We start from the raw sequence: 19,807 nt of genomic DNA on the forward strand, positions 1-19,807 counted from the left end.
GCCGCGTGGGCGTCAAAGTGCCTTCCCCCTGACGCCGCCTCGAGCGCCGAAGCACCAGACGCCGTGTCTGGACCCCCGCTCGCGGCTCGGCGGGCCGAGACAAACCAGCTGCGAGGGCGTCAGGAGTATCTTCGGGTGCGCCTCTACGATCGAGGTCGAGCTCCAGGCACGAGGTCGGCAGTGGCAGCGGTTCGGCGCTGCCGTGTGCGCGCGTTGCTGGAGCGCCCCTGGGCGTCAGCACCACGCCCAGGGGTGCGGCGCAGTTCAATGACTGCGCCGTCATGTGCCGACGTGCCGGTGCGGCGCAGGGCGCTCTCTCCAGGCAGCGGCACTCGCAGCCCTCCGGCGCAAGGCTCACCTCACGAGTGCGCTGCTCAACAAACATAAAAGGCCGCCCTGCGCTGCTTCGTCCGCTGTCTCGTCGTCTCCGCCAGCCTCACAAGCCTCAGCTCAACCAGCCTCACCGCTCTCGCACACCACCTGCTCGCCGGACGAGCATCTGTCTGTGCCAGTCACTCCAACTCGTCTCTCACGCATCTGTTCGCGCCTCCGCCGCTCAAGCCATCGCCTCGCGCCTCCTCTCAGCTCTCACCGCACCGCAACTCCATCGCCTCCACTCAGTCTGCACTCCGTCATCTCGCTCAACGCTCGCGCTCCCTTCTCCGTCACCGCGCCGTACCTCAACCACGGCGCCGTCTTCGGGCCTCCCAAGTTCAACGGTCGCGCCGTGCATCCCTCGGTGGACCCGCACACCACTGGCCACGGCATGTACGCCACCGACGACATCATCGACGGCCGCGCCGTGCACCCCAGCCAGTCGCTCATCAGCCAGAGCAAGGTGCAGAAGTCCGAGCCCGCCATCTACGGCGGCCAGGAGTACGCCACGATGCAGCCGTACGAGGGCCGCGACGAGCCCTACACCACGCAGCCGTACATCGAGGGCCGCGACGAGTACGTCGTGATCCAGCCCTACGAGGGCCGCGACGTGCAGGAGTCGCTCGAGCTCCCGGTGCGCCGCGACGGCGACGCGTCCTTCCTGCAACCCGATCGCCGTCAGGAGCCCTCCACGGGAGGCAATGACGACGGGCCAAACCATCGCCGTCGTCAGGAGCAGTCGCCGCTTCGCCGCGAGGACGATAATGCGCCAGTTCTCAACGGCCGCCAGGAGCACACGCATCCTATCGGAGGCCATGTTCCTCGCCGTCGTCAGGAGTACTCGACGCAGCCGGCCATCAACGGCCGCGATGAGGTCTACTACATCCAGCCGGCCACGGAGCGCCGCGACGAGGTCTACTATATCCAGCCGGCCACGGAGCGCCGCGACGAGTTCTACTCGACGCAGCCGTACGTCGAGGGCCGCGCCGACCTGCCCAAGCGCCCCCCTTACGGCCGTTCGGACGCCTCGGAGCAGCCCGCCAGTGGCCGCTACATGGACATCTCGCACCTCGCTCTGCCTCGCCAGGAGTACTCGACGCAGCCGTACATCGAAGGCCGCTCGGGTCTTTCCAAGCGTCCGGTCACGGGCCGCCCCGGCCTCTCCACCCGTCCCTCCCGCGGCGGCCGCTACACGGGCGCGAGCTTTTCGCAGATGGCTCTGCCCCGTCAGGAATACACGCCGCAGCCATTCGACGGCCGCGACTACTCCACGGAGGCCGTCATCAACGGCCGCGACTACAATACGGAGCCTGTGATCAACGGCCGCTCCCTTCTGTCGCCCGAAGGAGAGCTCAACCTGCGCGACCTTATCTACAGCCGCGACCTCGACAGCGAAGTGTACGCTGCCCGTTCCCCGCTGTCGACGCGCATCGGCGCGCGCGAGCTCGCTGACGGCCCGACGCTGTACATCATCGGCCAGCACGAGCCGGAGGACGCACACGTTGCTCGCCGCTCGCAGGGCCACGAGGCCCGCGGCGGCACCCTGCACACCATCACGCGTGCGCCCGGCACCGAGTACCAGCATGTGCTCAACTGAGCAGCCGCCGCGGCTGCACACATTCATGACCTCTCACGACCGTCCTCAACGCCTGCTGGTGTTAGAACTAGCCGTTCCTCCGTACGAGTCCCTTCCCCTCCACCAAGGCGCGGCACTCCCACTCTCCCACCTCAGACGCTTCAACGCTCGTCACTCACCCTTCCTCGTCCGCGCCACACACTCCTTCTGTCACCCTTCTCGCGTCTCGGGCGCTGCTGTCGACTGATCATCGAATTGTATGCGCTTCGTCCCTTCACTCCTGCATGCCCAGGCAACGCTCGACCATTGCGCGCTCCTGCTTGCGCATCTCCATCACCGTCACGATGAGCGAGGCGACGGGCTCGGGAGCGACGGCGTCCGCAGCTGGGACGACTGGCTCGCCAGCGCCGTCTGCGCTCGGGCTCTTGTGTGATGGCGGAGCTGCATGCTGCTCAGCCGCCGGATTGGTCGTGCCGGCGCTGGCTTCGACTGAAGGCGTGAACTCCGGAAAGAGCGGAGGCAAACGGCGGATGAGGCTCCGTGAGCTTGTAGCATCTACAGCGGCTGCGCCAGCCTGCGCGAAGAGCGGAGCGCGCTTGAGCTTGGTGTGCGCCTGCGCGGCCTCCTCCAGGCCCGGCACTCGCTCGTGCGCAAGAGACGTAGGCAGCGCAACGGCGCGAGGCGCCCGTGCACGATGGTGCACGGGAAACGCGGGACGACGAGTCTGCTCCGCCGGCGCCGCGGCGTGCGAGCCCGGCAGTAAGCTCTGCAGAAGGCGTCTTGCACGAGGCTGGGCCGCGGCCAGCGCAATGTCGAGGACCTCGCTGTGCGTCGCGGCCTGCTGCGGCTCGGGCGAGGCTAGAGCCGAGAGAGGCACGGTGTGCACCATGCCGCGCCCAAGCCGGCGCGACGGCCACGCTGCAGTCTCGAGCTCCTCTACATCCGAGCTTAGCTCTGGCGACACCGATTCGCGAAGCTCGAGGTTGTCCGAGCGCACCTTGGGACGCTTGTCCTCGGGCTCAGGACTGCCGAGCAAGGATGCTTCGCGTGCTCGAGCGCCGCGAAGCGGCTGCCGACGTACCGCACGCTCCGGCTCGGGCTCGGGGCGACGGCGCTTCTCGCGGCGCAGCGGCGGACGGCCGATGGTCTGCTCCTCGATGGTGGTCCAGTCCGGCTGCGCCAGGAGCCGGCGGCGCTGCTCTGCTACGTCGACGAGCGGCGTGTTGACACGCTGCGGCGCGCCCAGTGCCGGGAAGCTGTGCGTCCAGCCCTCGTCGTCGCCATAGCTGGTCGAGGCAAACGGGCTGGGCGCGATGTTCTCGTCGATGTATGCGTCGCTGTCGCGCGAGTCGGCGCGAGCACGACCGCGGCCGCGCTGCTGCGCGGAACTGCCGCGGCGAGCGCGGTAGACGCGGTGGCTGACGAAAGAGGTGTTCAGCGGAGTCCAGCACTGCACGGCCTGGACATCCGCATGCATCCTCCATCGAGCTGCCCGCCGTGGTGCCGCTCCTCTGCAGATCCGTTGCCCTGGCCCGTAGCTGCACGCGCTTGCTCACTTGCCCCCGCCGACGTAGTTGGCCATCGTGCGCTGATCGATGCTCAGAGGCCGACGGCGGAGAGGTGGGTGTGGATGTGCAGTGCGGCTGCCGCGAGCGGCGAGTGAGGGATTGCGACGGCAACAGCCATGCTTCCGCGCCTGGCAGACTGGTCGTGAGCCGAAGGCGCAGGTGGGAGTGGGGGGCGAAGCGGGGCGCGCTCGAGGTGGAGGTGCCAAGGGGTCCAGGCGCGCGAGAGCGACGGCGGCGCAACGCGTCGTGCCCGGCGTGCCTCTGCGAAAGTCGCCGCCTCGCCTGCTCGTCGTCTCGCACGGCTGCACAACCTGAACGCGCACCGCCGCTTCCTTCTTCTCACCATCCTCGCGTCTGGGCTCCCCACGTCCGCCTGCCCGACGCACTCTCTCCTCTGCTTTCCTCTACTGCAGACGCGCCATTTCGTTCCCGCTCGACTGATCACGTCCCTGCGCTCTCTGCCTCTGGCGCGCCGCCCGTCGCCCGCTGCCCGCCATGGCGGCCGCCTTCGTGCCCGCGCGCTTCGAGACGCTGCAGCGCACCATCCTCGGCGCCGTCGCCAGCCCGGCGCGTGTCGCCGGCTCGAACGAGTGGTTCGTCGCCATCGATCGCGCGCGCGCTGAGCTCGTCGACTTTGCCCGGCCGCGCCCGCCGAGCGATGCTGAGCGGAGGGAGATCGAGGGCGGTGAGTGTGGGATGCGGGTGTGATGGTGTCATGCGCGGCCAGGACGGCGAGCAGACACCTCCAGCTCGTGGACGCGGTTGTCGCGCTGACACTCGTCTCAACAGGCAAAGTCACCATCGAGGGCGTGGCACACTCGCTCAATGCCGACTTCGCACAGCAGACGCTGCTGCTCGCACGCACGCTGCAGGTCTCGGAGCGCTACGCCGCCTCGCTGCTGCAGGCCGGCCTCGCCGGTCGGGCGCGCTGGGGCCGCGGCGCCGTCGAAGTGGCCTGCATCCTCTACCACCGCGAGCGCCTGGCGCTCATCAGCTGCCTCAAGGAGCTGGTGCGCGGCGCCATGACGCTGCCGCACGAAGATGATGCGGCGGCACGGAAGCTCGGCGCTCAGATGCTGCAGCTGGCAGAGTCGCTGGTCGCGACCGAGGTCGAGCTGTCCGCTGGCTCCAAAGCCAAGGGCTCGTTCACGGCCCGCGTGCTGCAGGAGATTGACGCCGTGAAGAAGGGCATTCAGACGCTGTCTGCCTCCAACGAGGCAGTCGGCGCCTCAGAGTCGCTCGAGATGATGCACCGCGAGCGCCGCGAGCTGGGCCACCTGCTCTACCTCTGCGCGGTCGCGCGGCTCTTGCCGACAGAGTTCATCACCGCCTGTGTCAACTGGCTTGCCGACAAGAGCGAGGACAAGGACGCGCTGACCTTCTACATCCTCACGACGCTCCTTGCGCTGCTCGAGCCCGTCGAGGGCCGCGACTTTGACATCGAGGACTCCGACCTGATCAAGCTCAACAAGGAGATTGTCACGCGGCAATGGGCACTGCCAGAGCTGCAGAGCGTCGCGCAGCTGCAGTGGTCGCTCCTCATCGCCACGCAGAGCTTCGGCAGCGTGCTGCAGATGACCGAGGACAAGCTGCAGACGCTCGTCATCGGTGCAATTGCCGGGTCCGGCTCGGCGGGCAAGTCAAAGCGCGGCGATGCCTTCGTGTTCCTCGTCACACGCGCACTGGCCTTCCGGCAGCGCGCGATTGACGCCGTCGACGGCGAGGACGAGGTGGGCGAGGCAGAGGCCTCGCAGCCGTCGTTCAGCGCCGAGGAGGAGGTCGACGCCGAGTTCCAGGAGTACATCCTGACTCAGGTGCAGGACCTCGTGCTGCGCGTCACCTCGGTGATGCTGCCGTTCCTGCGCAAGCTGCAGCGCGCAGAGGAGGATGCAGCCTTTTCGCCGCACCGCAGCGCACTGCGCAGCGGCGGCGAGCCACAAGAGCGCCGCTACGACATCGAGGCGCTGTTTGACCTCGTTGCGCTGCTGTGCCGCGGGCGGCCCGAAGCAGGCCTGCCGTTCTGGCTTGGCCCGGCCGGCAAGGGCACGCGCTTCCTCGCCTGGGCTGTGGACGTGCGCGAGCATGGGCATCAGCGTGCTCTGCTCGAGATGCTCGCTGCGCTTGCGGCGGGCCCGCAGAGCGCGTGGCATGCGCACAGCCTGCTATCGTCCGACGACGGCGTGCTCGGCCACGCCGAGGGACGACTTGTCTCCTGGACGCGGCTCTTCGAGTGGATGCAGTACTACATCGACGCCATGCGTGGCCCGGGCTCCACGGGCCGCCCGTCTGTCGGCATGCCCGCCGAGGAGGTCGTGCTGCTGCGCGCCTTCCTGCGCCTGCTGCGCAATGTGGCGTTCTACAGCACGGCGACGCGCGAGGCCATCTACGAGAACACCAACTACGCGGCGATCCAGCGCCTCTTCTCGCTGTACATGTGCTTTGTGCCTCTTGAGCTCAAGGCGGCGATCCTCGACACGCTCGCCGCGTTTGCGCAGCCGTCGGGCTCCAGCGCAGCGCGCATCGTCGGCGATCTGTGGTCGATGCTCGAGGCCTTGCAGGTCATCGGGCCGTCAGGCGGCAACCGCGGCGGCGCATCGCGGCTCGCGCTCGGCGGCGGCGGCATGTTCGGCCTCAGCCGCGGGCCAGCGCAGGGCTTCGGCGGCGGCGTCGTGCAGGAGCTGGAGAACGTCGAGGTGCCGAACAGGCGCTACCCGGCGACCACCAGCTTCGTCAACTTCCTGCGCGCTCTCGTCCACGTCCCGTCGCCTGCTCGCGACGCCACGGGCCTCCTCGCGGCGCCGGAGGCGAACGCCGCCACGTTCGGCCGTGCGCCTTCGTCCTTCCAGAGCCTTGTGCTGAGCCTCGGACAGGGGCACCGCACGCCTGGTCTGGACCCGTACGTCGCCTTCGTCGTCGACACCGTCCTGCTGCAGGCCTCCAGCCGCGACACGGCGAACGCGACAGACATGTGGCGCATCAAGGCGGCCTGCCTCGGCTTCATCGAGCGCTGCCTGGTCTCTTACGACCTGATCGCACTCACTGCGGAGACGGACAATGGCCGCAAGGGCTCCTCAGATCCCGCCACGGTCACCGGCCTGCTGCTGCACCCTGCCTTCAATCTGATGAAGCGTTTGCTGACCAACACGTCGCTGCTCAAGGAGATCTTCAACATCATCGCGCCGAGCGAGGACGCCGGCTTCGAGCTCATCAACAGCAACCGCGCCCGCACCCTCTTCCAGGCCAGCTGCGTGCGGCACGCCATGCGCATCGTGCAGCGTGTGCTGCGCATCCAGGACCTCTTCCTGCAGGTGCTGCTGCCCATCTGCGCGGACGCCGCCGGCAGCGGCAGCTCCAGCATCGGCGGCGGTCAGTTCCCTTCTGTTGACGTCGCAGCTCGCGTTGGCCAGCTGGGCGCATACAACACGCTCGACACGCATCTGCTGCACGAGCACCGTGCCGTTGTCCAGATCGCGCTGTACATCAACTGCCAGCGCGACGACATTGCGCTGCTGTCGGTGCGCCTGCTCGGCCTCATCGCGCGCAGCGCTGCATTCAGCGCGCTTGACCGCTTCGGCGAGATGGGCTACGGGCGCAAGATGAACCGCCTCGTTGGCCTTCTCGACATGATGAGCGAGTCAGACCGCGTGCGCGCCGGCTACGTCGAGCGCCTCGAGGCGGAAGGCGCAGACGACGTCGGTGCCTTTGCGCTCGAGAGCCTCACGTCGCTCGCTCTGGAGGAGGACGACCCGTCTGCGCAGCTCGGCGGCGATCTGGAAGGTCTTGCGGCTCCGCAAGTCGATGCCAGCGAGACTATCCGTCTCGCGATCCTCGACCTTCTGCTCGCCAACACGACGCAAAGCAAGGCCTCGCCGAACGTCGCGCACCTCATCCTCGGCTTTGACCTGCGCGCATCGGCAGATGCCAACTCGCAGGTGATCCCGGACCCCGACTCTCCCGACACACCACGGGGCACGCTGCACTCCATCCTTGCGATGCTGCGCCCGGCCTCCGCCGGCAGCGTCTCGCTGGCTGACCGCGCGCCTGCACTGGCGGAGAAGTGCCAGGCTCTTGTGGCCCAGCTCTGCAAGCACCCATTCTCGAGTGCCGCCACGCTGCGCTACTTGCGGACGCGCGAGGACTTCTACGTCAAGCAGCTGCGCAGCGCCGCCTTTGTGCCCGCAGAGCGCTCGACTGGCGAGGGCGTGCTGGGCGAGGTCGTCTTTGCGGACGGAGGGCGTCTGGCCTCGTCGGTCGATGCGCTCATCGCGTCGCTCCGCACCCGCGCGCACCTGCTCGACGGCGTCGCGCTCGAGCTGCACACCCTCTCGAACGGTAACATGCAGGCCGCAGCTGCCCGCCTGGTTGCCGTTCTCTTCGGCACCAGCGCGGTGAGCGGCGTGTCCGGCCTCACTGCGCAGGACGACGAGGACGAGAGCTTGCTTGAGGACGACGGATACCTGCCCTCTCAGGGCGCGCAGGGATCCGCAGCCGGCTTCGAGCAGCGCGGACTGCGCATCCTCGAGCTGCTGCAGAGCCTCGATTTCGAGTGGCACGACGAGCGCGAAGCTCTCGGAGCTGAGCTCTCGCTTCTCGCGAACATCGACATTGCGCAGGCACGCCGGCCTGACGGCGAGGCCCTTCGCGAGTTCGACGTTGGCGCGACACTGGCACTGCTTGGCGCCACACGTCGCGAGCTCGAGCGCCGCGGCGAGATGGTCGAGCCGCGGCAACGGGCGGCCTTTGAGCGGGAAGCCGCCATGGTGCTGCAGTTCGTCAGCGCTCGCAATGCCCTGCGCGCAATCGCACACGCCCGACGCACGGCCATGCAGGCCTGGCGCCACGCGCTCGACATGGTGCTGGCCCGCGCCGCGCACCTCTTCCGGCCCGACATGCATGGCGTGGTGGTCTTCGACTGCCTGGCCGCGCTGCTGCCGCGCCTCTCTGGGCCGTCGCCCGAGGCAGACCCCGCGCTGGGCGATCTCGTCGCTGGCGCTGTGCTGGGTCTGCTCACGAGCCTGCGCCTTCACCGTGCTAGCACCAGCTCCGCTGCTGCGGCGCTCGAGACGGACGGACCGGATGAGCTGCCGATCGACCGCCTCGTCACCACGCTCCGCGCTCTGCTGGCCGCTCTCGTGCGCCCTGGCACCTCCATCCTCGCTCGCGGCAACCTCTACACCGCCCTCATCAACTACCTGCAGCTTGTTCGCTCGGACCCGAGTGCTGAAGGCGACGGAGCTGCGCTGGACAACATGACGGACGATGCCGGCTCTGTCTCGTTCATCGACGGCGACTTTGACGACGCTGCATCGCTCGGTGGCAGCGTCAGCGCGCGGCTGGGCACGTCGTCCGTCGCCGAGACTCGCACACGCGCTCTGGTCGCCTCGCACCTGGACCGCCTCGTCCCGATCCTTGCGCGCGATGCGCTCGACGCCATCGACATCTGGCGGACAGTCGTGTACACGCTCTGTGACAAGCTATCGGCGCTCGAGACCAAGCCCAGCCGCTCAAGCGGCAGCAGCGGTCCGAATGCACGGGCGCTCGAGATCCTAAGCCGGCAAGGCTTCCTCAAGACGTTCGTTGCCGGCCTTCGCGACATGGACATGGCCCTGCAAGAGGTGTTGCGGCCGGATCCCTCGAGCCTGAATGCGCTGTACGTCTATGGCGCACAGCTCGCCTTCTTCAGCCGGCTGGCGCAGTCGCGGGCCGGCGCAGAGCGGCTCATCGAGGCGCGCATTTTCGAGGTGCTCGCCCAGGCCGACCACCTCTCGGCACGACCAGAGCAGGACCAGCACTTTGTCGACCTCGACAGCTTCCTGCCTGCGGCCATGGAGCGGTACGACGCGCTGCTCACGCCGGCGCTGCAGCTGTGCGTGGCGACGCTGTCGAGCACGTCGCAGCGGCACGCGCGCGCTCTGGCTCCCGCGAGTGCCAAGGCGAACGGCGCCTTCTCTTCCTCGTCGTCTGCGCCTCGGCAAGCACTCGCTTTTATCGAGGCGCACCGCACGACGCTGCTCACGGTGCTCAAGGTGCCGACGGCCGACACGACGAGCCTGGCCGCCATCTCGCAGGCGCAGCTGCTCGTTGCCATGTTCGTCTTCATCCTCCCCGCGCTCGACGACGATGCGCTGGCACCCGGTAGCCCGCTGGCCGGCTTCCACTCGGCCGTGCTTGCGCTGGCCGCCAGCTTCCTGCACGTGTCGGCTTGGCGCGAGCGGGTGCTGCCGCAGACCGAGGCTGAGCGCGAGGACGCCACGCGCATCTTCCTGGCGCCCGGCCAGCAGGGTGCGATGGAGGAGGACAGCGTCTTTGACACCTCTGCGCGCGTCGTCGTGGGCCGCCTGACAGCGTCGCTGCTGGCATATCTCGAGCTTGCGAGCGAAACGCGCGGCCGCCCGGACACGACTCGGGAAGCAGGCGCGATGCGACTGCGTGTGCGTCCGTGCCTCACCGCCGCACTACAGGCGCAAGGCTGGCGCGGCGGGCAGGACCGGTACGACGACGAGACCTCGCGCTTCGGCGCTGGCGGCGCACACCTACGCTCCGCCGGCAGCTCGGTACCGGGCCTCGGCAGCTGTCTGGCCGCCCTCGAGGAGCAGGTCACTGGCCTGGATCGCGATCTGCAGGGCATCGACTCGAGCAGCGCAATGCTCGAGCAGCCCGACGCTGTCACACTCCAGGAGTGGGATGAGGTGAGCTTCGCACGTAGCCTCCGCCGCAGGATTATGCTGACTTCTCCGCTTCGCAGATCGTCCGAGACGTGCTCGGCAGCGAGGAGCTCGAGCTCAGCCTTGGACCGGCGCAGCGCCGCACCCTGGCGATTCGCGAGCTCAAGCAGCGGCGCATCCTCATGCGCTCGTCCGCACTGGCCAAGCTTGGTGAGTGCAAAACGGCGCTGGACAGCAGTGAAGCTCAGCACTGACTCCTCGCTCTACAGACGGCGTCGAGCTGCTCCTCGTGCTGCTCTACCGGCACTTTGAGTACTACCTCTCGCTGCCGCCGAGCGCGCTGCGCCTCTCGCTCGTCGACCCGGCAGCAGCAGCATCGCGGCGCGCCGGCAGCACGCTCTTCTCGGCGTCGACGCGCGGCGGCGAGTCGGTGAGCGGCATCGGCAGCGGCGCAGCTGCCAACAGCAGCAGCAGCAGCAACGACCAGGCGGCGCTGGTGCGCGACGGCCTGGCGATGGTGTCGCGCGTGCTGGAGCGCCTCGAGCCTGTGCTGCTCGAGCTGGCCAATGCGCCGCTGCCGCGCGCAAAGGAGCGCTGCAGCTTCATCCAGATGGCCGGCCGCCGCCTCGTCGGCACGCTGCAGCAGAAGGCCGAGCAACTAGAGCTCTGAGGCACCCTACGTAATGCACACATCTTCTTCACGGCCGAGTGCATGCGCCGTGCGGCCGTGGCAGGTATCGAAGGCTCTAGATTGCGCCACGCATTCCTCACAGCTTGTCCGACAGCACCATGGGCGCCTCGACCTCCTTGCGCTTCTCCTCGCCGCACAGCGCCTCGACGATGGCGAGCGCAAAGGCGAAGACGGTGCCGGGGCCGCGGCTAAGCCGTGCTTGGGTGAGCCAGGCCTAGCGGAAGCGGCGCAGAGCTGTGCCTGCTGCTATGCAGCCACTCACCTGGTGATCAGCTTCTCCGCGACGACGACTCTGTCCTCCTTGTACTGCGCACGCCGGCTATCAGCACAGCAGCAGGCGTGACGGGCACAGGCGGCACTCACGCGGTAGTCGCTCGAGAGCTGGTCCTTGACGCTCGGATGGCTGGTGATGGCGCTGTCAGGCGCGATGTTGGCGGCCTTGATGGCGAGCGAGCCGGCACAGATGGCGGCGACGACCTTGCCCTTGCCGTACGCGGCCGAGAGCAGCTTCTGCACGTCCTCGTTGGCCGAGATGGTCGCCGCGCCGTCGTTGCCGCCGGGCACGATGAGTGCGTCGTACTCGAGGCCCTTGCCGCCGGCGAGGTCGGGCAGGCGCAGGTCGGGCGCAATGCGCACGCCGCGGCTGCACGTCGCCAGCGCAGCGCCGTGCGGCTCGCCGCCGCTCTCGCTGCTCTGCGACGACGAGCCGACGTAGACGCTCTGCACGCGCACGCCGGCACGCGCGAGCACGTCGTACGTGGCGACGAACTCGGTCTCCTCGGTGCCCTGGGCCAGAAAGATGAGGGCGCTGGGTGCCATGTTGGGTGGGGTGGATGTGGTGGAGAAGCAAGCTGCGCGCGGTGCCAGCAGCCGCTCTTGTGCCTCGACGATAGCGATAGCCGCGCCCGCCGAATCGGAATGCGGGGCCTGTGCGGCAGAAGCACTCGCAATCTCGGGGCTCGCGGCTTGGGCGGACCGGCGGCGTGCTGCTAGCCGCAAGTAGCGTGGGCCGGCGGCGCAACGAGCGGAGTGTGCGCTTCCCCAGATGCGTGTGAGGTGGCAGCGAGGGCGCCTCCACATGGCGGGGATGGCGGTGCATCACGTGCTCGCCTCAGCCACGGCGCACGGCCTCTCGCCGAAGGCCGACGACGGCCGGCCGCCTCGGCAGCTCGACGGTGGCTTGCGCCGCTTGATGGGATCGCCGCATGGCCGCTCATTCCTTCTCGTCCACCATCACACGCATCTCACCACCCTCGCAAACCCCACACAACTCGCAAGCATGGTGCGTCCCGCCGCGCCGCTGCGTGCGCCGCTGCGCCGCGCCCTCTTCGCCTCGCCTCTCGCCGCCGCTCCGGCGCTGCGTCTCGCCGGCCGCAGCGGCGCCTCGCCGGCAGCCCTCGGCGCTCCTGCTCACGCCCGCTCCGTCCTGCCCGTCAACCTCTTCGCCGCCGCCGCACGCGCCTACTCGCAGTCCGTCGGCCAGAAGATCCCTGACACGAGTGCGTGCCTTCTCTCCCTGCTGCGAGCGTGCACATGCTCACCCTGCGCTGCCAGAGATGATGGAGGTCGAGTGGGACGACTCGCTCGTCGACTCGGGCGCGTGCGGCAAGCCGAGCGCCTTCCAGACGCATGAGAAGTGGGCGTGAGTGGTGCTGTGCAGGGTACATGCATGGCCAGGGAGCTGACACCAGGATACGCAGCGGCAAGAAGGTCGTCGTCATCGCCGTGCCCGGCGCGTTCACGCCGACGTTAGTGGAGCTGCAGCATGCCAGTCTGCGCTCGTGCTGACGCCTCTGCACAGCTGCCACGCCAACCACATTCCTGGTGCGGCGTCTTGGCTCCTCTTCGCCGCGACTTGCAGCTCACTCGGCGTCCTCAGACTTCGTGAAGCAGGCCAACGACTTCGCCAGCAAGGGCTACGAGGTCTACGTCATTGCCGCCAACGACCCGTGCGTCTGTCTGCGTGGCTGACAGCGTCTGTAGACGCTCATACACTCTCGCTGCAGCTTCACCATGTCGGGCTGGCGCACGGCCCTCGGCGCCAAGGGCGAGCTGCACTTTGCGTCGGACATCGACATTGCCTTCTCCAAGGCGGTGCGTGCGACTTCACAATTGCGGCGCTTCTGCATTGCTGACTCCTGTCTCTTCAGCTCGGCTCGACGGCCGACCTCTCGGCCATGGGCTTCGGCATGCGCACGGGCCGCTAGTGAGCACCTGACGCGCTTCGCTCCCCTCACTTGCACTGACATGCACGCTGCAGCGCCGCCGTCATCGACGACCTCGTGCTCAAGTCGTTCGACGCCGAGTCGTCGCCCGGCGAGGTCAACGTGTCGAGCGCCAAGTCGGTGCTCGGCAAGCTCTAAGCTGCTCTGCTCTGCGCAAGGCCATAGAGGCGCCCTACAATGCCACACTATATCATCTGACTCTCGAGACGCGCGCTGCAGACGCAGTTCCAGGTGACGAAAATAATTGCTACGCACGGGTCATAGAGTTGAGTCTAGATGGCTGAAGGGACATGGGACGGCAGTGCGAGGAGGAACTATACAGCATGGGCGGAGAGGGCACAGTGCGGGCCGCAGCGGCGAGGGCGCGTACGGGCAGAGAGTTTTGCGTCAAGCCGACAAAGCGCAGATGAGGCGCTCTGTGGCAAAGAGGTCACGTTGATCAAGAGAGCATGCGCGTGAGCACGTTGGCCTTGGTCTGGCCGATGCGCTCGTAGATCTCGCGCTTGGCCTCCTCGTCGACACCGGCGACGTCGACGAGCACTGACGAGTCAGGGTCAGCAGTGGCTCGTGCACACAGCGCGGATGTCACTCACGGTACGCAACGTCGCCGCGCGAGTCCGAGTTCTGCTTCACGACGTTGTGGTTGCCGAGGATTTCGTTGACGGCCTTCAGCGAGCCGGGCTGCGGGCAGGCGGGGTCAGTCAGCGCAGCACAGGCGGCGACAGCGAGAGCATACGCACGACGTTGTGGTGCACGTGGCAGAAGCGCACGACGTCGTCCGAGTCGGCCTGCGTGATGACGCGCAGGTCGACCTCGGGGAAGTTGACGGCGCCCGTGCTGCCGCCAAAGTTGATGTAGCGGATGATGGCGTTGGCGACCTCGATGCCGATCATCGTCTGCGCCTCCTCGGTGCTGCCGCCAATGTGCGGCGTGAGGATGACGTTCTTGCACGCGCGCAGCCGGCTCTCGAAGCCGTTGAGGGCGTCGACGAACGTGTCCTTGCCGTTGGCCGCCGGCTCGCGCGGGAAGACGTCGATGGCGGCGCCGCCCAGGTGGCCGGCGTCGAGCGCGTCGGTGAGCGCGGGCAGGTCGACGACGGTGCCGCGCGCGTTGTTCAGCAGGTACGCGCCCTTGCGCATGGCCGCCAGCTGCGGCGCGGCGATGAGGTTCTTCGTCTCGGGCAGCTCGGGCACGTGCAGCGAGACAAAGTCGGACGCCGCCAGCAGGTCCTCGAGCTTCTCCACTTGCCGCGCCGTGCCGAGCGGCATGAGCGGCACGACGTCGTAGTAGAGCACGCTCATGCCCATGCTCTCGGCGAGCACCGAGAGCTGCGAGCCAATGTGGCCGTAGCCGACGATGCCGAGCACCTTGCCGCGCACCTCGTAGCAGCCCTTGCTGACCTTGTTCCACTCGCCGGCGCGCATCTCGTTGGTGCGGTCCGCCAGCTGGCGCGACAGGCAGATCATCTCGCCGATGACGAGCTCGGCGACGGAGCGCGAGTTGGCAAAGGGCGAGTTGAACACGGCGACGCCGGCCTTGGCGGCGGCCGTCAGGTCGACCTGGTTGGTGCCGATGCAGAAGCAGCCGACGAGCAGCAGCTAGATAGGAAAGTGAGTACATGCCGTGCTACAGCACCCGCACTACACACCTTCTCGGCGCGGCGGAACACCTTGGCCGTCAGCTTCGTCTTGCTGCGGATGCCGATGGCGTGGTACTGGCCGATCTTGTCGCACAGCTCGTCCTCGCTCCAGGCCTTTGCGTGGAAGTCGACCTGGTAGCCCTGCTGGCGCAGCATGTCGACGGCGCCCTGGCTGACGTTTTCGAGGAGCAGGATGCGGATGTCGCCCTGGTCGAAGGGCGTGAGGAGGCGCGGCATGCTGCTCGGCTTGCCCGGGATGCTGATGCTGCGCGCGCGCTGCGAGCCGGCGCCGGCGTACGAGGCCGTGGGCGAGCCGGCGCTGCCGCTGAAGGGCACGGCGGGCGCCGCGCCCTGCGACGCGGCCATCATGCCGGCGAACGAGCCGGCGCCGGCGACGACGACGGGCGGCGACGAGGGCGCGACGGCGCGGTGGAAGGCCTGCTGGTGCGCGGCGGCCGAGCCGTTTGCGGTGGAGCCGTTCATGGTGGTGTGGTGGGGTGTGGTGGAGGTGAAGGATGCTTGGTGCCGCCGCCGCTGCTGCTCTGACTCGTGCGCTCGCACGCCATCGCCCCGAGTCAGCGTCAGCGTGGCTTGGGCCGCGAAGGTTGCCCGAGTGCGGAAATCTGAATTCGGGGCCTGGCGCCGCGCGGGACTCGGCCGGCGGCACGCGCGTGTGCGACTCTCGCCATTCCGCCCGGCGGGTCCAACACTTGGCCGCGCGAGACGCGTGCGCGATGCACGGCCCACTGCAGCTCACCATCTGGCCGCCTCTCATCCCTCTCACAGCCTCGTGCATCCCTCGTCCGCTCGCCTCACTCTCTTCCTCGGCAGCTCTGCACGTCGGCTGCGCACGCCCGCTGACCCGCCCGCCATGCCGGCCGAGTTCGACGATGTCCTCACCAACCAGCCCGTCGTGCTCGACGCCGGCTCGGGCAGCATCAAGGCCGGCTTTGCGGGCAAGGATGTGCCCAGCTGTCTCTTCCCCAACTAGTGAGCATGTGCCGTGCAGCGGCAGGCGCAGGCCACCTCGCTGAGCATGCCGCGCAGCGTCGGGCGCGTCAAGCACCAGCGCGCCATGCCCGGCGCACTCGAGGGCAACAACTTCGTCGGGCAGAAGGCCCAGAGCCTGCGCGGCCTGCTGCGCATCAAGTACCCCATGGAGCACGGCATCGTCACCGACTGGAACGACATGGAGCTCATCTACAACCACGTCTACAGCGAGCTCAACACGCACTCCGAGGAGGTGAGCACGGCGCGAGGCGGTGCGCGGCAGCGGCGAGAGGGGCGATACGCTGCAGCACAGAGAGCGGCAGTCTCGGGGTAGAGCGCAGCGCGGAGAGCTCGGCCTTGCAGCAGAGAGCGCCGCATGGAGAGCTGGAACTGACACTGCCCGACAGCATCCCGTGCTCCTCACAGAGGCGCCACTCAATCCCGTCGCCAATCGGAGACAAGCCGCGCAGCTCTTCTTCGAGACGTACAACGTGCCCGCGCTCTACACCAGCATCCAGGCCGTGCTAAGCTTGTATGTGCGGCCGCCAGCGGCTGCTCGGGCATCGCTCACCTGTCATACCGCAGGTACTCTTCAGGGCGGACCACGGGCATCGTGCTGGACTCGGGCGACGGCGTGACGCACGCCGTGCCAGTGTTCGAAGGCTTCTCCATGCCCAGTGCGATCCGGCGCATCGACCTGGCGGGGCGCGACGTGACCGAGGAGCTGCAGCTGCAGCTGCGGCGTGCTGGGTGCAATCTGCACACGAGCGCCGAGAAGGAGATTGTGCGACTCATCAAGGAGAAGTGCTGCTACGTCTCCAAGGACCCGGCGAAGGATGAGAAGGAGGCGCGCGACACGGAGGACTTCGTGCTGCCAGACGGGCAGGTGCTCAAGGTGAGCGACGCGAGCAAGATCGTCAAGCTGCGTCGGAAGGACATGCGGGCCTTGCTCGCGGCTGGCTGACCACCTTGCGTGCAGCTCGGCACGGAGCGCTTCCGCGCCCCAGAGATCCTCTTCCAGCCAGAGCGCGTCGGGCTGGAGTATCCAGGCGTGCACCAGGTCATCTTCGAGTCGATCAACCGCACCGACCTCGACCTGCGAAAAAGCCTCTTTGCCAACATCGTGCTCAGCGGCGGCACGACGCTGACTCGCGGTGAGTCTCCAGCGCAGAGCTGGCGCTCTGGCCGCGGCTGACCTCGCTACGCTCAGGCTTCGGCGACCGATTACTGGCCGAGATGAAGAAGACGGCCATCCGCGACACGAAGATCAAGATCTACGCGCCGCCAGAACGCAAGTACGCGACCTGGATCGGCGGCTCTATCCTTGCCAGCCTGACGACGTTCAAGAAGGTGCGTTGCGCATATCACATGAGGTCAGCGGCCTGCAGAACTGATGGCACGGCCTTGCACAGATGTGGGTGTCGGCAGAGGAATACCAGGAGGACCCGGGGATCATCGAGCGGAAGGTGAGCCTCATGCTGCAGCGCCTTGGACTGCAGCTGATCATCGCTCGCAGACCTTCTGAGCATGCTGTGTGGCCTCGCCGTGCGGCTGCGGCGCGCACAGCGCAATCACATTATGATACCACGCAGAGCGCACGTGAGAAGCGCATTGGAGGGCAAGAGACAGGTCGAGACAAGAGAAGTGGGCACGAGGCGACGTGACTAGGTGATAGAGGGATAGGAAGCCCGATGGGCAGCGAAGCATCGTGAGTGGCCAATTGTGGGTGCATCACGAGGTCGCAGCTCAGCGGCCTCACTGGCCGTGCGGCTTGTGCCCGTAGTAGTGCTCAAAGCCGGCGTTGATGATGCACTTGGTGCGCTCGTTGGTGCTGCTCAGCGAGCGGCCCGTGCGCTCCATGATCTCCTTCTTGACGTGCGGCAGCTTGGCGGCGGTGCGCAAGATCTCGCAGATCAGCTCGTCCTCGGGCTCGGTCCAGCGATGACCACTGCCGAACTGTGCAAGCTCGTCAGCAGCCGGCATCGTCAACAAGTGGAGCAGGACGTACCACGCGATTCGACGGACCGCTCGCGGCAGCGCGCGAGGCCGCACCCTGCGTCACTCTGGCACGCTGGCGCGGCCTCGCCGGCGCCGCTCTGGCGTAGCGCGAGCCGCTGGCGGCATGGTGCTGCTTGCCGCCGCCGCCGCCGTTGTTGGCCTCTCCCTCGTCCGAGGCGCGCCCGGCGTGCGGCTGCGACTGCTGGCGCACGACGACGACATCGTCGTCGCTGTCGCTGTCGAGCAGCTCGACGACCGAGTCGCTCTTGCGGCGGCGCTTCGGCGGCAGGATGTCGTTGTCGCGTTCGTCGTCCTCGTCGTCGGCCGGCGCCGCATGAGCCTCAGCCTGCGCGTGCACCGTGCGGGCCGAAGCAGGCTTCGCAATCGGCGTAGGTACACGCTCGTAAGCCGGCGGCGCCGGCACCGGCGACTGCGACACGCCCGCCACGGACGGCGAGTTGGAGCCGGCGACGGAGAAGCGCTCGGTGATGCCGCCTGGGCGCGGGAAGTCGAAGTGGTACTTGCGCGGCTGCGCCGGGCGCAGGAGACTTGCGGGCGCGTTGCTCGACGCCGGCGTGGCCAGGCTCGGCGCCGTCGATGCATCGCGCAGCTGGTCGACGCTCTCGCCGCGGTCTTTGGCCTGCTCAAGCGCCGAGCGCCACTGCAGGATGGAGAGGAACTCGCTTGCTGGCCCGCCGAGCGTCGAGGCCGGCATGCTGGACAGCGGCGCGGGGTGGGTGCTTGCTGTGCGTTGATGAGGGCAGGACCGTGGTGGTGCAGAGGTGCAAGGGAGCAGCTGCGCAGCAGACTGATGAAGTTGGGCAGCAGCCTGCTGCCTGACGCCGCAGACAGGCTGCAGAGCTGGCCTGCTCAGCTGACTCTGCTGGGATGAGGCCTTGAACAGGCACGGCAGAGGCGGCCTTAGGGCGTGCCTGTCAGCTGTCTTGCCTGCCAGGAGACTGCTGAGCAGAAGAGGCCTGCTCTGTGTCCTGCCCTTCACAGCACTAACAAGCGCAATCAGGCAGGGCACTTTGCTTGCTGGCAGCCTCACTGCCTGTGTGATGCTGCACACACGGCTGTGGGGTCGCCGACGAGATGCGCCGCTGCGCCGTACGGCCCGGCGGCCCGCCAGCTCTGCGCGCCATTTGCTCGTTCATTCGCCTCCGCCGCCGCCGCTCCGCCGTCAGTCAGAGGCCCGCTCACACAGAACGCTGCTCTCCGGCTGTCTTAGAGCTGCGTCGATCTCAACATCCACCTCTTTTGCTCACAGCAGGCCACGGCTCTGCAGGCGCTGAAGTCACGCGCGTGCAGTTCAGTCACGCGCGCCGCAGCGGCAGCGAGGTCTCCTCGTCACACAAGCTCTGCCGGCACAGCAGTTACATTGCAAGGCGTCCATCGCACTACCACTTGAGCGTCCAGCCAGCGTCGCGCAGGCGGGCGGCGATGGTGCTGCGGGCCGCCTCGCGCTCGCGGCGAGCCTGCTCCTTGCGGGCACGGCGCTCGTCCTTTGCGGCGCGGCGCGCGGCCGCCCGCTCGGGCCGCTCGATGCCGAAGAACTCATCAACGGCGAGCGCTAGTGCCTCTTCGGCGTGCGGCTGGCGAGGTGCGAGTGGCTGCAGAGCGAGAGCGAGAGTCAGCGGCTGTGCTGCTCGAGAGAGGCGAAGCGCTGCTCACCTGCACGGGTGCCAGCGGCGCACTGAGGCGCTCCTCGCAGCTAACCTTTGCGCGCGGCGTGCGGCGCGGCGGCGGCAACAGCGAGGCGACGAGCGTGGCCTGCGAGTCGACGCTGCTGGCGGTGCTCGACGCCCGGCGGCGGAGACGGCCGAGCGGCGCGGGCGCGAGGCAGAAGGGCGCGCTGCTCGACTCGCCGGCGGTGACGGGCGAGGAGAGCGAGAAGCTGCTGAGCTTCGGGAACGACGACGACGAGGAGGAGGAGGCCATGGCTGCTTGAGCGAAGGTGGGCTAGGCGTCGAGGTGATGTGTGAGAGCGGCGAGGCTGGAGATCAGGCGGGAGCGCAGGTGAGGCGATGGCGAGAGCGAGCTGGGCTGGAGGCTTGAGCGCGAGAGCAGTGAGTCGATG

At 68.0% G+C, this 19,807-nt stretch overlaps 9 protein-coding genes across 9 annotated transcripts; 4 read left to right on the forward strand and 5 right to left on the reverse strand.

Moving 5' to 3' along the window:
• Nucleotides 1–267: 267 nt before the first annotated feature.
• On the forward strand, nucleotides 268–1,972 carry FA09DRAFT_340917 (hypothetical protein; the record flags this gene model as incomplete). The annotated part of the gene is made up of 2 exons (XM_025744376.1): nucleotides 268–365; nucleotides 622–1,972. The coding sequence occupies 2 exons, from the start codon at nucleotides 268–270 to the stop codon at nucleotides 1,970–1,972; spliced, it is 1,449 nt and encodes a 482-aa protein (XP_025595867.1).
• Nucleotides 1,973–2,169: 197 nt separating this feature from the next.
• On the reverse strand, nucleotides 2,170–3,679 carry FA09DRAFT_331913 (hypothetical protein). Its single transcript, XM_025743232.1, has one exon. The coding sequence runs from the start codon at nucleotides 3,426–3,428 to the stop codon at nucleotides 2,226–2,228; it is 1,203 nt and encodes a 400-aa protein (XP_025595868.1). The 5' UTR covers nucleotides 3,429–3,679; the 3' UTR covers nucleotides 2,170–2,225.
• Nucleotides 3,680–3,854: 175 nt separating this feature from the next.
• On the forward strand, nucleotides 3,855–10,905 carry FA09DRAFT_331914 (hypothetical protein). Its single transcript, XM_025743233.1, has 4 exons — nucleotides 3,855–4,204; nucleotides 4,309–10,208; nucleotides 10,265–10,394; nucleotides 10,454–10,905. Exons 1-4 carry the CDS (start codon nucleotides 4,015–4,017, stop codon nucleotides 10,852–10,854), a joined length of 6,621 nt encoding a protein of 2,206 aa, XP_025595869.1. The 5' UTR covers nucleotides 3,855–4,014; the 3' UTR covers nucleotides 10,855–10,905.
• Nucleotides 10,906–10,951: 46 nt separating this feature from the next.
• FA09DRAFT_340920 (DJ-1) lies at nucleotides 10,952–11,694 on the reverse strand (the record flags this gene model as incomplete). The annotated part of the gene is made up of 3 exons (XM_025744377.1): nucleotides 10,952–11,063; nucleotides 11,138–11,181; nucleotides 11,239–11,694. 3 exons carry the CDS (start codon nucleotides 11,692–11,694, stop codon nucleotides 10,952–10,954), a joined length of 612 nt encoding a protein of 203 aa, XP_025595870.1.
• Nucleotides 11,695–12,127: 433 nt separating this feature from the next.
• On the forward strand, nucleotides 12,128–13,253 carry FA09DRAFT_331915 (Redoxin). Its single transcript, XM_025743234.1, has 9 exons — nucleotides 12,128–12,157; nucleotides 12,347–12,374; nucleotides 12,430–12,517; nucleotides 12,576–12,623; nucleotides 12,677–12,699; nucleotides 12,755–12,824; nucleotides 12,882–12,969; nucleotides 13,026–13,081; nucleotides 13,136–13,253. Exons 1-9 carry the CDS (start codon nucleotides 12,155–12,157, stop codon nucleotides 13,236–13,238), a joined length of 507 nt encoding a protein of 168 aa, XP_025595871.1. The 5' UTR covers nucleotides 12,128–12,154; the 3' UTR covers nucleotides 13,239–13,253.
• Nucleotides 13,254–13,325: 72 nt separating this feature from the next.
• FA09DRAFT_331916 (putative 3-phosphoglycerate dehydrogenase) lies at nucleotides 13,326–15,271 on the reverse strand. The gene is made up of 4 exons (XM_025743235.1): nucleotides 14,749–15,271; nucleotides 13,841–14,698; nucleotides 13,694–13,781; nucleotides 13,326–13,640 (listed from the first exon to the last, which is right to left on the reverse strand). Exons 1-4 carry the CDS (start codon nucleotides 15,220–15,222, stop codon nucleotides 13,540–13,542), a joined length of 1,521 nt encoding a protein of 506 aa, XP_025595872.1. The 5' UTR covers nucleotides 15,223–15,271; the 3' UTR covers nucleotides 13,326–13,539.
• A 219-nt stretch (nucleotides 15,272–15,490) lies between these two features.
• FA09DRAFT_322197 (putative centractin) lies at nucleotides 15,491–17,433 on the forward strand. Its single transcript, XM_025741046.1, has 8 exons — nucleotides 15,491–15,729; nucleotides 15,787–15,982; nucleotides 16,137–16,261; nucleotides 16,315–16,624; nucleotides 16,709–16,883; nucleotides 16,940–17,079; nucleotides 17,142–17,195; nucleotides 17,246–17,433. The coding sequence occupies exons 1-8, from the start codon at nucleotides 15,611–15,613 to the stop codon at nucleotides 17,252–17,254; spliced, it is 1,128 nt and encodes a 375-aa protein (XP_025595873.1). The 5' UTR covers nucleotides 15,491–15,610; the 3' UTR covers nucleotides 17,255–17,433.
• Nucleotides 17,434–17,484: 51 nt separating this feature from the next.
• On the reverse strand, nucleotides 17,485–18,752 carry FA09DRAFT_362654 (hypothetical protein; the record flags this gene model as incomplete). The annotated part of the gene is made up of 2 exons (XM_025745496.1): nucleotides 17,738–18,752; nucleotides 17,485–17,685 (listed from the first exon to the last, which is right to left on the reverse strand). The coding sequence occupies exons 1-2, from the start codon at nucleotides 18,440–18,442 to the stop codon at nucleotides 17,485–17,487; spliced, it is 906 nt and encodes a 301-aa protein (XP_025595874.1). The 5' UTR covers nucleotides 18,443–18,752.
• A 375-nt stretch (nucleotides 18,753–19,127) lies between these two features.
• On the reverse strand, nucleotides 19,128–19,668 carry FA09DRAFT_340925 (hypothetical protein; the record flags this gene model as incomplete). The annotated part of the gene is made up of 2 exons (XM_025744378.1): nucleotides 19,128–19,340; nucleotides 19,402–19,668. The coding sequence occupies 2 exons, from the start codon at nucleotides 19,666–19,668 to the stop codon at nucleotides 19,128–19,130; spliced, it is 480 nt and encodes a 159-aa protein (XP_025595875.1).
• Between the last annotated feature and the right edge of the window lie 139 nt (nucleotides 19,669–19,807).

Source organism: Tilletiopsis washingtonensis (assembly GCF_003144115.1).
Source record: "Tilletiopsis washingtonensis strain MCA 4186 unplaced genomic scaffold FA09scaffold_21, whole genome shotgun sequence".
NCBI lineage: Eukaryota > Fungi > Basidiomycota > Exobasidiomycetes > Entylomatales > Tilletiopsis > Tilletiopsis washingtonensis.

Bases quoted from the DNA above. Each gene is read 5' to 3' on its own strand.
- FA09DRAFT_331913 (XM_025743232.1), bottom strand. From the start codon at position 3,428: ATGCATGCGGATGTCCAGGCCGTGCAGTGCTGGACTCCGCTGAACACC.
- FA09DRAFT_331914 (XM_025743233.1), top strand. From the start codon at position 4,015: ATGGCGGCCGCCTTCGTGCCCGCGCGCTTCGAGACGCTGCAGCGCACC. The intron at 4,205-4,308 runs GTGAGTGTGGGA...TCGTCTCAACAG, and splicing joins GCGGAGGGAGATCGAGGGCG to GCAAAGTCACCATCGAGGGC. The intron at 10,395-10,453 runs GTGAGTGCAAAA...CTCGCTCTACAG, and splicing joins GTCCGCACTGGCCAAGCTTG to ACGGCGTCGAGCTGCTCCTC.
- FA09DRAFT_331915 (XM_025743234.1), top strand. The intron at 12,970-13,025 runs GTGCGTGCGACT...CTGTCTCTTCAG, and splicing joins ACATTGCCTTCTCCAAGGCG to CTCGGCTCGACGGCCGACCT. The intron at 13,082-13,135 runs GTGAGCACCTGA...TGCACGCTGCAG, and splicing joins GGCATGCGCACGGGCCGCTA to CGCCGCCGTCATCGACGACC.
- FA09DRAFT_322197 (XM_025741046.1), top strand. From the start codon at position 15,611: ATGCCGGCCGAGTTCGACGATGTCCTCACCAACCAGCCCGTCGTGCTC. The intron at 15,730-15,786 runs GTGAGCATGTGC...CATGCCGCGCAG, and splicing joins AGCTGTCTCTTCCCCAACTA to CGTCGGGCGCGTCAAGCACC. The intron at 16,625-16,708 runs GTGAGCGACGCG...CCTTGCGTGCAG, and splicing joins CAGACGGGCAGGTGCTCAAG to CTCGGCACGGAGCGCTTCCG.
- FA09DRAFT_331916 (XM_025743235.1), bottom strand. From the start codon at position 15,222: ATGAACGGCTCCACCGCAAACGGCTCGGCCGCCGCGCACCAGCAGGCC. The intron at 14,699-14,748 runs GTGTGTAGTGCG...TTTCCTATCTAG, and splicing joins TGTTCCGCCGCGCCGAGAAG to CTGCTGCTCGTCGGCTGCTT. The intron at 13,782-13,840 runs GTGCGTATGCTC...GCCTGCCCGCAG, and splicing joins GCCACGTGCACCACAACGTC to CCCGGCTCGCTGAAGGCCGT.